Source organism: Macrobrachium rosenbergii, chromosome 16, assembly GCF_040412425.1.
Source record: "Macrobrachium rosenbergii isolate ZJJX-2024 chromosome 16, ASM4041242v1, whole genome shotgun sequence".
Classification (NCBI taxonomy): domain Eukaryota; kingdom Metazoa; phylum Arthropoda; class Malacostraca; order Decapoda; family Palaemonidae; genus Macrobrachium; species Macrobrachium rosenbergii.
This window is the reverse complement of record NC_089756.1, coordinates 31213018-31231846: the sequence shown is the minus strand read 5'-3', so window position 1 is coordinate 31231846 and position 18829 is coordinate 31213018. Positions and strand designations below refer to the sequence as shown.

The 18829-nt window shown below is 37.4% G+C and overlaps 1 protein-coding gene across 10 annotated transcripts in view; it reads right to left on the bottom strand.

Moving 5' to 3' along the window:
• Positions 1 to 18829, bottom strand: part of Nep2 (Neprilysin 2) — a 237006-nt gene that overhangs the window by 11451 nt on the left and 206726 nt on the right. For 4 of the 10 annotated variants that reach the window (XM_067118788.1, XM_067118789.1, XM_067118790.1 and 1 more), the window contains 3 exons: positions 7983 to 8125; positions 1545 to 1634; positions 65 to 310 (listed from right to left, as the gene is read on the bottom strand). In XM_067118788.1, the coding sequence (XP_066974889.1) occupies positions 65 to 310; positions 1545 to 1634; positions 7983 to 8125 (479 nt within the window). Of the gene's footprint in view, positions 1 to 64; positions 311 to 1544; positions 1665 to 7982; positions 8126 to 11745; positions 12137 to 18829 lie in introns of those variants that run through there. The other 6 variants (XM_067118783.1, XM_067118784.1, XM_067118785.1 and 3 more) reach the window with 3 other exon arrangements.

Genomic DNA, 18829 nt, shown 5'->3' with positions numbered 1-18829 from the left:
AACTTAACAGAAATGGAAACTGCGGTCCTGAGAATCACAAAGTGACCGATAATCGCCATCTTACCTGTGTTCATGCAGGATTTATATAACTCCTTCACCATTTTCGTGGATGGTGAGTCCTTCTCCGAGACCTCTGCCTCTACCAGACCTCTGAGCTTCTCGCGCAGGTCGTCAGAGACCTCGCTGAATCGCGAGAGCGATGTCTTCTCATCAGGTATGATTTTCTTCTGAAGGAAGCCCCCGCAGGCGAACTGGAAGAAGTCGTCGCAGGGATCTACTTTCTCGTCCATAGATTCAATGAGACTGTTTGCTAAAGGAGAGGAATGTGTGTTCATTTAATATAAGTCATCTCAATAGAACCATTCAGCTTCCACAAAAACATATTTCCACTGCAAGGGAGCCACTTAATATTTCGGCTTCTTCCATACCTGTCGTGATATGGATACTAAATGAACTTTTGGGTCCATAAGGTAATTTCCCCCTTAATATATTTTACCTCATGATTTCCCTACTTAATATATTTTACCTCATGATTTCCCACTTAATATATTTTACCTCATGATTTCCTTCTTAATATATTTTACCTCATGATTTCCCACTTAATACAGTTTACCCCCATGACTTCCCATTTAATATATTTTACCTCAAGACTTCCCCACTTAATACATTTTGCCTCATGAGTAACCCACTTAATATATTTTACCACATGATTTCCCACTTAATATATTTTACCTCATGATTTCCCACTTAATATATTTTACCTCATGATTTCCCAACTTAATATATTTTACCTCATGATTTCCAAACTTAATATATTTTACCTCATGATTTCTCCACTTAATATATTTTACCTCAATATGTATATCTAGTCAGGTATAAGATTTTACTTTAGTATTTCATTCAGATATATTGATTTTTTGTATACTGAATAACTATGTCTATCTAAATTTATATAAAATAAATATGCTATGGCATTTGTGTCTCAGTAGCACAGTTTATCTCCAGGTAACTAAGTTTGGTCAGTGCTTCAAAATGAAGATACGAGCCTGAGTTATAGCAATCCTTCCACCTCTCATGAGCTACATTAGAGACCACGTATGTTGGAATATAAAGTAATGGACTCATGCGCTTTGGAAAGGTTTTCTTGGCTATGGGTGACAACTTTACAGCTTGACAATTAAACGACCAGACGTCTGCAGCTATTTCTTGTAGCTATTGTTCGACAATTCAACTACAAAAAGTTCAAAATAGAGAGGTATTCCACAAAAATAGCCCAATGAGGTGAGCTGCGAGATTCATTCATGAAACTAAACTATTGTTTGTTTCTTGGAGGGATCAATATATATATATATATATATATATATATATATATATATATATATATATATATATATATATATATATATATATATATATATATATATATATATATATATATATATATATATATATATATATATATATATAATATACATCTAAAAATCGCAATGACATTATACAATGCAATAAAGGACAAGTGTCTCCCAGAGTAGGCATCAACTTACCGGCTTTCACGCATCCTTTGGTGAGACAGGTACGATCTGACGTAGGACTATACGATGGCTGGACGGTATCAGGACAGGATGTGAGACGCTCTGCTGAGATAACGGGGAGCAATGAAGCTTCTGTGGGACATAACAGGGTGGAAGAGAAGAGGAGAAGAGAGCGGTTAGCATGCAGCAGCCACGAAGGAAGAAGAAGACCAGCGACAACAACAACAACGGCGGGCGTCGTGCTTCCAACGGACAACAACAACACACACACACACACACACACTCAGGCAGTGGTTCTTAACCAGGGGTGCTCGCACCCCCAGGGGGCGCGAAGCCTGTTCCTAAGGGGTGTGAGGATGCCTATGAATAACTGACGCAAAATATATTTATATATACGCATGTTATTTTTTCTACAAAAAATAAAAATAGAATTAATAATAATGATGACTATTACTGTTGTTTTATTTCACCAATTCACGGGGTGCGAGAACGGACTGCTGATTTGAAAGGGGTGCATACACTGGAAAAGGTTAAGAACCACTGCACTAAGGCCATGCACCCCTTTGGAAGGCCTCACTTCACTAGGGGGTCGAGCCATAGAGCAACCAAGTGGCAACATGCTGTTGCCATGTGGCATAAGCAACACATACTAGACATGCCTCGGTCATGTGCGACTGATGGATGATGGGTCAATGTCAATTTCAGTGTCGGTTTTGTGGTCTCTAAAACAAGAATCATTCAAAAGTTGCTAATTTTTCTTCGGCAGCAATTCATTTAGTACTTGTTTTCTTGCGATATCCAATATTTCTTGGGAGACAGTACATTTAAGGTAAAAGAAAATTTGGAATATAACATCAACTTCAAAAGAAATGAGTATTTCAGAGCTGAACTCTCATTATCCCAAAACAAACTTTAATGTATTATGTTTAACTTGCTTTTTTTTTTTTTTAGTTTACTTTATACAAATATAAAACTACACATTTTAGTTTCATTTAGACTACTGAAAAAAATTACTATAAAAATACTACATAGTTTTTACGGTTCTTAAAGTATCAACATAAGATTTTCTAACTGAATGATTTTGAGACAGACCATAAAACCTGAATTGAACACAATTTAAGGTGTGTACATATGCATTTGTATATGCTAAAATGTACACACGTACAATATACTTCCCTACAATGGAAAACCTGCAGTATCAGCAAGATTTTGGAAATTGAGATATGCCATCTATTGAACTCGTGAAACACTAATAAACAAGTTACTGCAGTTTCAGAATGATTCTTCAATGCTTTCCACGAGTATTTAGGGTGGGAGGGGGTCACATTTGCAGTATCTGCAAGATCAGTAGTAAGGCAAGGGAGTATCTACCATTTTTCTGTGTTGTATTTTTGCAGATACTGCAGTCTTCCATTTTAGGGCAGTATACACGTCACTAGTTCTTCATCAGAAACACGAGGTCAGTTCTGGGATGTCATGGAGGCTACGTTTCTTGTCTGGCAGTTGAATTGCTTCGACTTACGTGCTGAGGGAACTACCGCTCCACTCTCCACGTGATCACTGGCAAGGAAAAGTGGCCACACAACGAAGCTTTTCAGCTCCTGACAAGAACTTAGCAGCCTCCATGGCACCAAGCATGTGGGCTCCCTATTTCGTTTGCGTTTGTTGTCGTTGTCTTGTCTTTTCTTTTCTGTTGTCTTGTCTTTCTTCATTGTTCATTAGGTTACAATCCTCTACAAGTATCAGTCATGTCAAACCAATTATATATATATATATATATATATATATATATATATATATATATATATATATATATATATATATATATATATATATATATATATATATATATATATAATGTATATATGCATACATATAATATACATATCTATAATTATATACATAATACACAACATACATATGTGTATATATAATCCTGTTGAACTTTACTAAATCAACAGCCTATAAAACTACCTTTTCGTCAGCATAGCTTTCTTGTATTATTACCTGTAATATATTTCAATAACGATACTTTCAGACCAAGTGGCATGAAATCACTTTCTCTGTGGCGTTTGCTTTTACAAAACATTTAATGTAAGTTCTCCCAGTGAATCTTGCCCCTCTTGTATACCTAACCATACCTTTAGTAATCAACAAAAAGCACATTAGACTTTGCGGTCGTGCCAACGCTAGTAATACAAACATATATATATATATATATATATATATATATATATATATATATATATATATATATATATATATATATATATATACTCATGTATATATATATATATATATACTGTATATATATATATATATATATATATATATACTCGTATATATATATATATATATATATATATATATATATATAATATATATACATACACAGTATATAGATACATATATTAAATAACATATATGCATATACATATGTATATATATACGTATACATATAACAAACAAAATAAATTTGTATTTTTTCCTAACTTACGAACCTACACCTTAATATATACTAGGAGACTCGGCTGACTGTAGACTCGTTTTACTGATCCCCACTAGCGACCTGTGCCCTCATCTGGCCTGGTCCGAACCTACCCCAAGCTTCCTCAATTGTCTCCCAGCCGACAGGGTGATAAGACGTACTCTCTCTCTCTCTCTCTCTCTCTCTCTCTCTCTCTCTCTCTCTCTCTCTCTCTCTCTCTCTCTCTCTCTCTCTCTCTCTCTATATATATATATATATATATATATATATATATATATATATATATATATATATATATATATATATATATATATATATATACATATATACAGTATATATATGATACATATACATAGTATATATATGTATACAGTGTATATGTACACAGTATATATATATATATATATATATATATATATATATATATATATATATATATATATATATATACATATATATATATATTTCTAATAAGTAAACATCTATTCGTAAATTAGGCGTGTCCCATAAACCTGGGCGCCATATTCACTCGTACTGCAGGTACGACTTTCTCTCTGAAGGAGAGAGTTGAGGTGACCTTAGAAGTTCTTTTAGGAGCCAAAAGTCACACGAAGAAGAGAGAGAGAGAGAGGTCATTTAAACAAACAAATTTACTTGCACTTCTTTCGCACACATTTCCCTTTTGAAGTTATAAATTCGACGGCATACTTATTAGTGATTTCTTCCAGCCACAGTAAATACCTCGAAAAATTCGGTTGGTTGCGTCCGCAAGTTCGGCCTTTCGACATGACGAAGCGTCAGAAAACTGCCTCGAAAGTCCACGAGTCATATGAAAACCGCAGTATAGGTCAGAAGCCGTAAATGATCAATTCAGTTATCTAATAGCTGTATTAAGTATCCAGTCGCAGTTTTTTTCAGTTCAAAGTCCTATAACTAAAGGTGCAGTAAGTATAAAAGGCAAAACTGCCTCGAAAATTCCACAAGTCAATTGAAAACCGCATTATACTGTAGGTCGGAAGCCCGAAAATGATCAATTCAGTTATCTAATAGCAGTATAAGTATCCAGTCGCAGTTTTTTTTTTTTTAGTTAAAAGTCTTATAACTAAACGTGCAGTAAGCATAAAACCAAGTCATGCAAAAACCAAGTCTCAGTAGCATTAAGTGATACAGAAAATTGTATAAGTCAGAATTTGGACAGCTTGTCTACCCTTATACCCTCTTAAGCAAGGTTACATAAATCTAGAGAAGAGAGGCTCGACAAACGTTTATAATTATTCAGGCTTGGAGATCAAGATGAAGAACAGAAATAGCAGGAGATTTAATCATACAAAAGCGAGACATTTTAAGCGATAATCTCAAAAACAACTTCAGAGAAAGAGCCAGAAAAAATGAAACAGCACAAGAACACAGGACTTCGAAGCAACATTGGCATGCATAAGAGGGAAGTATGGGATGTTGCAAGCGCGACTCGAAAGTCATAAGGAATAGTAGCACAGCTTTAAAGATCACCATATAACCGAAAAATCAATCCAATAAGTAATAATTATCTACAATTCATTACAAATGAACTGCAAGGATCTTAAATTTATCTTCTGATACCAAAGCATTACTCCCAAGCGATCCAGTTACTTAAGATTCTAGATTTTACTTTGGATTAAAAAAAAAAACCCTTTATGTCTAACAGCAAATGGCAGGGCAAGTTTATAATAGAATAGACTGTCTATCAGAATAACGCCACAATGTAATATGTTATTACTCTTTCAGATCAAAGTTCATTTTTTGTATTTATGGCTGCCACCATAATCCTAGGCATCCGCATCTAATCATTACATTAATAATTTTAAAAAAACTTCATAATCATTTATCTCAGAACATTTCATCACATGTACGAGTACACTATTAGAGAGTAAAAAGACTTGAGAGCCGTTCAGTTCAGTCCACCACGCACTAACACGTTTTTTGTGCATTTACGTATCTGAAAGTAAAAGTGCAGAGAGACTACGTATACCATGGTCGATTCTTGCACTCAAGTCTACGCCTTTGTGGCCATTAAGAGGAGCGAAGTAACTTGTCTTCATCCGGACACCGGGTTGAGAAAGGCATTCTTTTCGTGGGTAGGTTAAAAACTAGACTAGCAGGGTGGTAGTCGATCTACAAAAATACAATGACTTTTAGGATTCGAGATGAAGCAGAATTGGAGATTTAATATTTCATATACCGCGATGTCATATGGGTATCATGCAAATATCATATATATACTACTTCATTACCACCTTGCCCAGGTTTTAATGGAAAAGATATTTAATATATCAATTACTGCCCTGCTTAAAGGTTCACGGCGATAACAGTTGAGCCCTGTTTACGAAAAACAAAAATCACGACCCACTTACGGAATTAATTATGTTATTGGGTTTTAATTGGATGATTTCAATTTCTTTTGAGCAATCTAACTATCGTTTCATTTTTCAGAAATTTCTCGTTGCATTAAATGCGTGGGTCAACATGAAACCTAAGTTATGAAATTCGCTTAACGAACCATTTCCTTAACTTTTTTTTTTTTTTTTTTTTTTTACCTAAGCGACCATTTTTTCTGGAGTACTCAGTAAAAGTTATTCTAAGCTATTAGGAAAGGTTCATGGCCATCCATTCAGCTTTGTCAAGGGTGATAATGAGGTTTCCTTGCATTTCTCGGATCTTGACAGATTGTCTAAGGATTGTCTATACTCTACCTGTTGCTAAATGGATTCAATTCTAACTATCAGGGAAAATTCATACGCTTGCGTTTTGCTTCTGCCAGGGAACGAACAAAGCTTTTTCCCAGCCAAACGGATCAAAAAGTTTATATTACTTATTTCTAGCCATGCAAAATATCAATGCTCTTTAATCTACGTTTGCTATATAATTCACAACTACTTGAAGCTACTGGTCCGTCATGAAGGATTATGAAAATATTTCCACCATCACAATACTGTCGACTATATACACAGAGTACTAAGTATTTCTTTAGTTTCTAATTCTAATGTTAATTACTGTTTTCTGTGACATTTACCCAAAAGCCTTGATACTCATGAATTTGAAGGGTTCAAACAATTTTTTTAGCAGTAGTACCAGATTAATATTACAAAACACCGCTTCCGAACAGATTTTTACAAATCTAAAATCCAAAAAACGCGGTCGGGATATGTCATATCTAATCTTTCTATTTCGATGTCATTAACTCTTCGCTATCAAGTTTCTGCAAATGACAGTAATCGACTTTGTGATAAGAGGTTACTCTGAATCCAAATGCAGTCTCGGTGCATTTTCAGTAAATACGGTAAATTACAGATAAAGCTCTCACGCGAAGTATAACTGAAATGGCGATCTAACATTCGCGTAGTATAACTGAAATGGCTATCTAACATTCGCGTAGTATAACTGAAATGATGGTCTAACATTCGCGTAGCATAACTGAAATGACGGTCTAACATTCGCGTAGTATAACTGAAATGACGATCTAACATTCGCGTAGCATAACTGAAATGACGATCTAACCTTCGCGCATTACAACTGAAATGGTGGTCTAACATTCGCGTAGTATAACTGAAATGCCGGTCTAGCATTAAGTAAAACGACACTGGCTGATATCGTCACGACAAATGGGCAAAGCAAACCCAAGCAGTTCGACAACTATTTGTTGTTAATTTCCTGGACACGCCATTTGGCCCCACGGCTGCAGAGGAGTTTAGCGGCCGGTATACCTTTTTAGCCACGGTACTGCAAGGCCTTTCACCAGCGACCTCGCAATCCGAATGCCAAATATACCCGACAAATGGGTCTTCTATCAAACACCCACGGGAGCTATCAAATACTCGAGAGTACGGATGAATACATCTTTTACTTGACTGGTCGAGACTACACACTGAGCATCGAGTATCCGACAATACCGATCTGTGATCAAAACCGTGAAAATAACTACGAACCATTATTGAAAATTCCGTTCTGGTAACCATAGATGACTGCGGCCAGGGATATAGCCAGAGCGACCACCACAAACACCACCGTCGTTCCTGCAAGTATCAGGTACCGCTCCAATCTGGTTCTTCGGCCCAACCATCCGGGTTGCCTGGAAAAGGAGAAACGCAGTTTGTGAAAGTTTGCTCTCTATGAAGGCTCTACATAAACAGTCTCAGGAAAAGTGAGTGATGCGAAATAATGGTATGAAAAGAATATAAATATATATATATATATATATATATATATATATATATATATATATATATATATATATATATAATGGTAAAGTCACACAAAAAGGACATATATACACAAACAAATATATATAAAAATTATACATATATATTATATATACACACATATATATTTATATATAAAATATATATCACTGACTTAAAATTCAAGCTTTCAGAGAATATGATGTTCATTAGGAAGAAGTAAAAGGAGTTAAAGGGAAATACAGAAAGAAGAGATCCCACTTATTAAAAAAATAAATCGATAAATTAACAAACAGATATATTTATATTGAAATACAAGGCGAATAGTATTAAGGTAGTAATGCATTGGATCTTCGGCTGAACTTCTGAAGTTCCAACCGCACGACATCCCTGGGAGGCTGTTCCACAGTCCAACAGTTTGAGGAATCAAGGACCTCTGGAACTGAGAAGTTCGACAGCGAGGCTAAAACATTTACTGTATATTGGTGCTTCTGCTGGTCAGCGAATCCGGCTGCTCTCGGCAGATAAAGGGGATCAGGTATCAGTTGTTTATGTGAAAGATCTCTGTTGAAGCACAACTTATGAAAAAGTGACAAAATGTTGCATCACCGGCATACTGAACAATCTTATTTTCCCGGCCAACAAACCATATCACTTGTATACACTAAAAATGACAGTGGACCAAGAACATTACCCTGAGGAACTCCAGGCAAAAGTCTTGGTTCACTAAAGATCTCGTCCACAGCAACTCGCTGCTGCCTACCTGTAACCATCCACCCACTTCAACATTCTGACGTTTATAAATAAGTGCCTTGTGATTTACTTAATCGAAAGCAGCACTAAAATCTACTTGAATTACTCTGCACTCAAAACTCTTCTCAATGTTCCCTTGCAAATGCATGTCATATCTAAAAGAGCATCGTAGGTGCTTAACTGATTCTTATATGCATGTTGACTATCAGTTAACAATCCTTTAGCTTCTACATACTTATATAGTTGATTAAAACTAAGTTTTTCAGAAACTTTGGAGAACACAGGGAGAATAGAGATTATCCGGAATTTTCTTAACATCCCTGGAGCGAAATGGAAATTTTGTAAGAATAGGCTCAAAGGCTCTGTGAAGCAGATCAGCCTTTTCCCTTTGGGCCGCCAGTAACCAATCTACCATCATCTGTTAGAAGACGTGGAATGGAAGACGAGCCTGACACAAAGATAGATGATGCCAATTTGGTCCACCACAGATGAGGTCGAGTAATTCCTTCAAGTTTACACTTCAAGGAATTAAATTATTGTAATTTCTCTAGGCTGTATGGTAAGTTCTATTCGCAGCACGGCGAGACTCGACAAAATTGGTGTCATTTTCATTTGAACGATTTTTCCCCATGCATTGAATTTGTTATGTTTTTCGTGGTTTTGTCTACATGTATCATCAAACCATCTTGTTTTATATATTATATATATATATATATATATATATATATATATATATATATATATATATATATATATATATATATATATTAACGAACATGAAATACAACAACTCGACAATAATGAAAAAATTACCCAAGAAAAGGTTCAGTGGTACAGTAACGATTTGTAATATAATTTTCCGTATATTCTTTAAATCATTAATATAATGTGTTCCCATACAATTAATTCGTCAGGACACAAAGTCAACGACAACATGATATTAAAGTAATAATGGTGTTTTTAAGAGGTCGCTGAACCATACAGTAAACAATCACTATTTATTCTCAAGACACGGTCGCCTACAGTGAACTTTAAAACAAGTGCTGTGCTAGTGGTTCACTATTTACTGGCTTATTTCGATGGTGTTCTTTTTCCTAGCCTCAAGCAGTCGCAAGACTGTGATACTGTCATGTTTTCTGGGATTCAAGGCTGCTTAGCATCAAGGACCAAGTGTTGGTAAAATATATCAAGTCATGCCTGTCAATGAATGAGATTCACACCGGCGCATTTTCAAATTTCCGTCAAATATTGGCTCCTTTCTGCAAAGTTTAACACCAAGATGCTAGCTGCTAGAAATTTTTTTTTTCTTATGATACCATGCTAACACTGGCTAATAGTGGTCGCGGTTTTGAGGACAGCAGTTGCTAACACTGGCTAACAGCAGTCGCGATTTTGAGGATAGCAGTTGCTAACAATGGCTAACCGTAGTTGCGATTTTGAGGATAGCAGTTGCTAAAAGTGGCTGATAGCGGTCGCGATTTTGAGGAAAACAGTTGCTAACACTGGTTAACAGTAGTCGCGATTTTGAGGATAGCAGTTGCTAACACTGGCTAACAGTAGTCCCGATTTTGAGGATAGCAGTTGCTAACACTGGCTAACAGCGTTCTAACAGTAGCCGCGACTTTTGAGGATAGCAGTTGCTAACACTGGCTAACAGTAGTCCCGATTTTGAGGATAGCAGTTGCTAACACTGGCTAACAGTGTTCTAACAGTAGTCGCGATTCTGAGGATAGCAGTTGCTAGCAATGGCTAACAGTAGTCGCGATTTTGAGGATAGCAGTTGCTAACAGTGGCTAACAGTAGTCGCGATTTTGAGGATAGCAGTTTAACAATGGCTAACAGCAGTCGCCATTTTGAGGATAGCAGCGGACATGAAACGCAGAGGTGGCGCGCTCTTGCACATTACACGGTTTTTAAATTAGAGCTTTTCATCTGACCACGACTGGATGCTTCGTTAACTTCTCATTATCCGTACGGAAGAAGAATAATCCTCACCTAGAACGCAAAAGCACATGCTCAAAGAACAACGCCTGGGAACGCTAATATAGCTACAGGTTGACTTCGCAAAGTTTCAACACACTTATTATAATTACGATTTTTGTCTATTACTATCTCGGCAACTGGGTGGATATTGCCACTGATCATTTTTATCACGTTAACTCGTGTATCTAGTTTGTGTGTATCTATTGTAATGCCTCTACTGGTGTATTCAATGCTGAAAATAAAGATGATTATTATGATTATAATTCCTATTCTCTCGTTCAAAGGTATGCGTTGAGAAATATGGTAGTCAAAAAGAGGGGCTTCAGTTGTTTTGATAACACATTTCAACGTACAGTGCCCATACACACACACATGAGCAATCAGCAGATTCAGTGTCATACGAAATCTATGAAAAAATTCCCAGCCTGACCCTGTTATTCGATTTCCTAAAATAAGTGAGGTGGTAAATTTGACCTAACACGTCTTACTGACGTGAGCGTATTTTGTGTTAAGTGAAATAACACCAGTCGGAAGATCAGGGCGGAAAATATGGTAAATAAGTAATAATCAATCAGAATTTATATAAATTTAACTGTTCAACTTAAAACATTAAAACTCGGATGAAATATTGTGGTCAGAGACCAAGATTAAGAGCTCTGAAGAGCTGCTGTTGCTGTACGCAAGGTCACGTAATGATTGCAGCGCGTGATGTTATGACAAACGCACAAAGCGAGAAGATGACTACTTTCAGAACGATCAAAAACATTCCACCTACATCATTTTGTATGGAAGATTTTCCCTTCTGATTCGAGGACCTTCGTATTCGTCACTAGACGTAGTAGACTCGCTGTGGTCGGTCAGTGGGTCGTCGGTAGCCGCGGCTTTATAACCACTTTTGCCTAATATTTCTTTGGCAGTCATCTTTGCAACTTGCTGAATGGCGCAGAGCCAGAGGCAAACCGAACTGGTTAGATTTTCCCGATGGCTAAATTATGAAAACTTCAGTCGAGTGCCAAGGATTATTATATATAATCCACCGTTCCGTTTCACACTATCAGCACCACTACAGGAAGACCATAATTCTGTATAGATGAAGGGGGACGAAGTGCTATCGCGTGTGCCTCCCTGAACAATGGCAACGACCTTCTACAACAGGCTTGCCGTAGTTGCTCCATCGGATGGGGCAGACTTGTTAATTTTAATGCTGTTGCCAGACGAGTAGACGTTTTTAAACGCCGACATGTACCCAAAGCTTAGAAAGAAGAAGAAGACCAGTTCTACATTAGTTAAACAACTCATATGCAGTTATCAAATAGCTGGAAAGTAATTCAGCCATGATTACAACAATAGATGACGATCTAGATACACAGCCCGTTTTACAAGTTGGTATCTTATTATCATACTCATCATTCCCGTCAACTCTTCTAATGGTATTTAGTGAAGTTTACATCCTAATTAGGCAGTTAAATGGATATGAGACAAAGACCATTTAACGGGAAAGACGCACAATCCGAGGACCCACTAAGTTCTTGCGTAAGCTCTGAGAATGAACGTGAGGAATCATAAGTGTCACAATCATTCGCTGATGTTAACGGTCCTTCCAATGGATTTTTCTCTACTGTTTATCTGAAAAACCAGCGTGAGGCTTGTGTTACGTGGCCTTCACCTTCCTTGATCGCAACTTCAGTCCTGTACATAAGACATGTCCTGAGAGAGGTCAAAGGTCACGAAAAACAGGTCGAAAAAATGTACACAGTCTGTAATGTACACTTGTAAAACAAAAAGGTTCGACATATGCATAAAAGGTTCAAAAACAGGAAATTACTTCCCTCTATTGTTTAAGGTGCCTTTGATTGATTGCATGACATCTTCGAATAGAAACTGACCTGGTTATATAAATGAAAAAAGTAAATGTTATCATGCAGTCAGAATTCCCATAATTTATGTAAGTAAACTATCGTCGTCAATCGAAAAATACCAATAACCTCACAACCTCTTGCAGAGGAATAGCAAACCTAGACTACGCCATCAATAAGACACTATAGTAGTTAGACTGACAAACAGTTCCCATTCATCAAATTTACGTATACTCACGCAGCAGAAAGATGCTTTTACTATCTCCCATCAACAGAACTCTCAGACTTTTTCCCTAATGCATCCTCTGGCCAACTTAAAATGTTCGCCAATGTTCTCCTTCCACTAAATCTACTTAAAATCTGCCTTTTCAAAAGCTCATTATAGCTTATTTTTAGTTAGCGTTTTGCATCAGCGTCAACATGTGTGGTGGAAGGGTCATCTCAGCTGCCGTCTAGTCATTCATTTCACGTCTCGGCCATGTCTTAGGTGTGAGCCAGCGCCTACCACTCTTGAGCGTGAGTTCATTTGCCTCAGAATACAACCCTGAGGATTTTTCTTTTACCATTTTGTCTATCTTAGCTTGCATTTATTTATTTACTCGCCACTCAATTTTAGATGAAACATTATTTGTTGACAAATTAAATAAATAAGTTCAAGTTTACTAGCCTAGATAAAAGACCGTTAGGTACACACTGCAACTGGCATATCGAGGGAATATTTACGCATTTCTGAAGACTTGCTCAATCTTAGGAAATCACCCAGAAATGGTAAATTATCATGATTGACGAAGATCTTTTTATCTGTATGTAAAGTTTGGTGTTCCCTCGCAGCAAAGTGCGCCAGGTAGCATAACATCAACTACCGAATTCGCCGAATAAAAAATTCCTCATATTATTTAGATGTTTTTCTCAATTTAAAAAAAGGGTTATAGTATACATTTACACAGAAAACAACCTTCTGTTTCTGCTGGTTGTTCTAATCCCTGTCACACTTGATCGCACATAGGGACGGGGCCCGTGTTCGCATAAGCCAGCTTACTTAAAACCAGGATTATCAGAGTACTATATTAATCCTGTTTGAAACAACCAGCTGTCTATATCCATATTCCATATTCGTTTACGTTTTTTAAATGAAAAGTCGCAGTCAGAATCCTTTATCAGACTTCAGTATCCACATCCGGATTTTAAGAAATCTAGCAGCGGTGTTCATCAGAATTATGAAGGCCTCATCTTGCATCTTAATGGGATTGGTTTATAGAATTTTGGCCAAAGGCCGAGCGCTGGGACCTACGAGGTCATTCAGCGCTGAAGGGGAAATGGACAGTAAGCAGGTCTGAAAGGTGTAACAGGAGGAAACAATTGTCAGAGAGGGTGGAATGTCAGGTGGAAGAAAGAGAATATGAACGGAGGCACAGAAAAAAGGAATGAAAGAGGCATCTTAATAGACGAGCATTGCATATAGTAATCGTAAAACCGGGAAACTATACCTGATCTCTAACCGCATTTGCAAGAGCCCTGTCTGTGAAGGTAATCGAAAGCTATAGCTACTAAAACTGGCGTCACTACACCTAGGTTATTGACTCAGAAAGATAATCAAAAGAGAATGAAGATGTGGTTCTTCAATGTGAGCGTGAAACTGCCAGGACTTTAGGCAACTTTAGTTGTGCAAGGGGTATTAATTCCATTTCAGTTTGTGCGGTCTATTTATGTTAAATGTTCACTTGTTATTTCCCCTTCTTTACCCAAAGTGGGTCATTCAAACGCCGAATACTCTTGTAAACAATTAGATTGAAAGGAAAAAAAAAATATGACAGTAAAAATAAACTTGAAAAATAAACAAGTACAAAATGCGCCGAAGCGTGTTTTCTGTACAGCCGCTACAGCGCATAATCAAGGCCACCAGAAATAGATCTACTTTCGGTGGTCTCGGTTTAATACTGTATGAGCCAGGGCCCATGAAACTTTAACTACGGTCCGGTGGTGGCCATCTATATCGTTTACCTGTATTAACGATCATGGCACCTGCTTAACCTTAAATAAAATAAAAACTACTGAGGCTAGAGGGCTGCAATCTGGTATGTTTGATGCTTGGAGGGTGGATGATCAATATACCAATTTGCAGCCCTCTGGTCTCAGTAGTTTTTAAGATCTGAGGGTGGACAGAAAAACCTAAAAGAGGTAAATGGCCTTGAAACGAGTCCGAATGTTTCATGTGTTCCATCGAGCTTGCATCAGGTGAATCCTGAACCATATTCAGTAGTTCCATTTTAACACGTTTGAACTTCATCGAATCACACAGACCTGTGACTCTTTCCACAGCCTTCAAGTAATGCGGAAGTGCTTTTGGCAACAGTCACAAAGTGAATATCCGGCTGATAATCCATTTGGAAACCCAATACGCTATGCGATTTGACTCGCTAAAAAGAATTGGTTTTGAAGACGCATTATTTCCACGACTGAATGCGTCGTAATATCATAGCCATTACAAAAACATGAGTGACTGACGAGAAATTTTGATATATATATATATAATATATTATATATATATTTTCCTTTGTAATCACCATCTGTCATATGAGCCTTCTTTGTAAACTTATTTTTATACTTCTTCACTCTGCAAAGTAAAGGACCATAAGTCGAAAGGCCTTGCAGCACTTCATTGTTTCTCTTTCCTTCGTGGATTTTGTCTTTATTTATATATTCATAGCGTTCCATATTTTCGTGATTCAGTTATACATATATTTATATATATATTGTATAAATATATAATATATATAACCTAAAATATATATATATATATATATATATATATATATATATATATATATATATATATATATATATATATATATATATATATATATATATAAACTTTTATCACATACACAATTGTTCTGTGCATTAGTACAATTACTAACAGGACCTCATTCAAACTGGATGGTATCTAATGGAGATATATATAATGTGTGTGTGTGTGTGAATGAAAATCAGACACTTTCTAAATCATCTTATGACCATATTGGTCAAAAGATAACAGTCAACACAAAAAGAAAGCAACGACGTGGAAATAAGAAAACCAAAAACCGGATTCATGTAAGCTTTCATTAAAACCAACGGGTCATGGAGAAAAAAAATCAAACGTGACGTCACTGCGACTAGCGTTCGCAGACAAAACGAACATCTAAAACTTGCATCAGCGCAAAAACCGCGGCTAAAACATCGACACTTTCTGTCAGCATCATCACCAGCATCGTTGCACGCAAGCCTTAGTGTCGGCGTTGATACTGGAAATATTTTTGGACCCGAGTGATGAGTTTGTTCAGCAAGCAAACCTTCATTCGTTATATTTGCCAATCGCCTAATACCCCTTAGGCACCGTTGCTCAACTCTACCTATGCTACGGGTTTTGCGCGTATACATATGCCGTCTGTATGTGTATGTATATGTATATATTATATATATGTGTGTATATATATATTATATGTATGTATAAATATATATACACACACACACACACACACACACACATATATATATATATATATATATATATATATATATATATATATACACACACACACACACACACACACACACACACACTTTTCCCAAATTTAGGTTGGTACCACCAGGGCAGAGTCACGCAGTTCTCATCAACTCTTTGGGAATGAGATTGCAGCCCATATGACTTTCTGACTTTTTTCTTGATCCTACTTGAGTTGGTACAAGGGGAGGCGATAGGCCGGGACCAAATCACGGACCTTGCTAAATCAATATTTGTTTTACTTCTTTTGGCTTTTTTTTTTTTATTTAACAGGCTCCCTTGTTGCTGAGATAAGTAACCGAACAAATAAAAGTCTATGAGAAATGAAAGTTGCAGCCAAAACGGCCATTTCTGTTCATAAACGAAGAGGTTAATTCCCTTGTAGGTACAGGAAAAGGAACAAATAAATACGAAATTGCAAATGACAGCCAAAATTCCCCGACTGGTCGATCAGTCTTGGGTTGTTCTTCTTGGGCTACATAAAAGTGAGGCCCACCAATCAGCGACGAGCATTGTCACACGAGAATAGTGCTCGACTCGGAACAATAGCAATAATCAAGGCCACCTTTTAGACGACCTGAAGACACAAACAAAACACCGTCTCCCTTTTCACAATCACCGGATGCTCAGTTGCTTTCGCAGACTATGGCCTTCGTCCTCCTCCTCCTCCTCCTCCTCCTCCTCCTCCAAGTTCGGTACCTTTCGATTTGCCCAACTTTGGAGAGGGCCGCCGGATTTTCTCATCTCTTTCTTACATCTAGACAGATTTTTAAGCTTGCACATGACTCTGTTCCCCGAATATCTTAATCGTTCCGTTCTTCGTATCAGAGTCTTCTCTGCATTAGCGCAACACTACGAGGGTTCATGATTGTGACGGCGTGGCTTCTATGCGTACTAATACATTTTGGAAATGAACACCCTCGCGTTCTGAATATTTTTTATGTTATGCCACTAGAATTTCAGACTGGTATGGTTCGTGTATGGGCAAACTTTTAAAAGGGTGAAATACTGATAGAAATTCAGAAAAACAGCGCTATAAGAAGCTTAAGAACACGGTGAATGTCTGAAGAATATTTTTTCAGCTTATAGTTTTAGATACTGTTTAAAATATTGCCTTTCCTGGGCAAGAATAATCACCAAATCGCTTCACGAATAGTACCGAAACCACCGAAAGATAGATCTATTTTCGGTGGCGTTGATAATACGCTGTAGCGGCTGTACAGACAACTCGATTGCGGCGAGGAAACTTCGGCGCAGTTTTTACTTGTTTTGTTATAAATTCCCATCTAATTCTATGAAAGAAGTGAATGGTACTTTGGAAGCAATGTGGAAACCACGCTGAATGATGAAAGCAGGATGAAGAGATTGCAATCGGAGTTAGCTGATTTCAGAGTTAGGGATTCTGAATTTTTATGCAGAACTTGCCGGACAAATCTGTAAACGGCTGAAGAGAATGACGGATACTGAACGCGTGTGACCGAGTAGCAACAACAGCAGGTAGCCTACTGTTCAACGTTGAGTTCCTGTCTTTACTAAAGGTCCCCAGCTTATTCAAGATTCTGAAAACGATCAATGGATCAATGTAACGAGTGGAGAACACTCGTATTTCAGGATAAAGTAAGTAAATCAAACAACCCCACTGAATTTTGGCGTTCAGTAAAGAATTGGCGTAAATCTTTACTTTAGTTGCACGGCCTGATTCCCGCCAGTCGTCGACCGGGGCAGGTTCCTCAAACATAAATAGACATAACCTTTCCTATAATGCCAGGTCCTGACCTAACCAGGTCTTACGTAGCTAACCTAACTTAGGGCGACGTGCCCTGACCTCACCCCCCCCCCCCCAAGGCCGGTAACCTGTCCTGGTAGGCGACTGGCGGGAATCAGGCCCCGCAACTAAGAAAAGTTTTACCAAAAATGGAAGGTGGAGAGAAAAGTTGCAGCTTCGTTAAATCAAAATGATGGATACATTTTGGATATTTCTCAGTAGGAAATGGATAAGTTTTGGAAATATTTGGTATCCTATGGGATGCTTTTTTTTTTTTTTTTTCCAATAGTAACACTGGCTATAACTCTACAAGCAATGCACATCTCAGCACATCGCTCCCTGTAGGAGAGCAAAATGGTATCGAAGCAAGTGATGCCAGTCACACTTTCGAGGACCTCTAACATTTTCAGATTTGCGGACAAACAGGATGCTATCAATTCAACTTTTTTTCGATGTTACTCTCCGTCACATGCAAACGCTTACTCACACACACACACACGCGCGCGCGCATTCGCAGAGAGAGAGAGAGAGAGAGAGAGAGAGAGAGAGAGAGAGAGTTAATATTAGCATATGAGGGAAGATGAAGAAAAAACCATGCCAGGGTTCACTCTTCTGAGGACAAAATCAAACGTGTTATCTGCTAACCAGAGTTCGGAGAAAACCCGGTTAATTCCGGATATGATTGTGGGAGAAT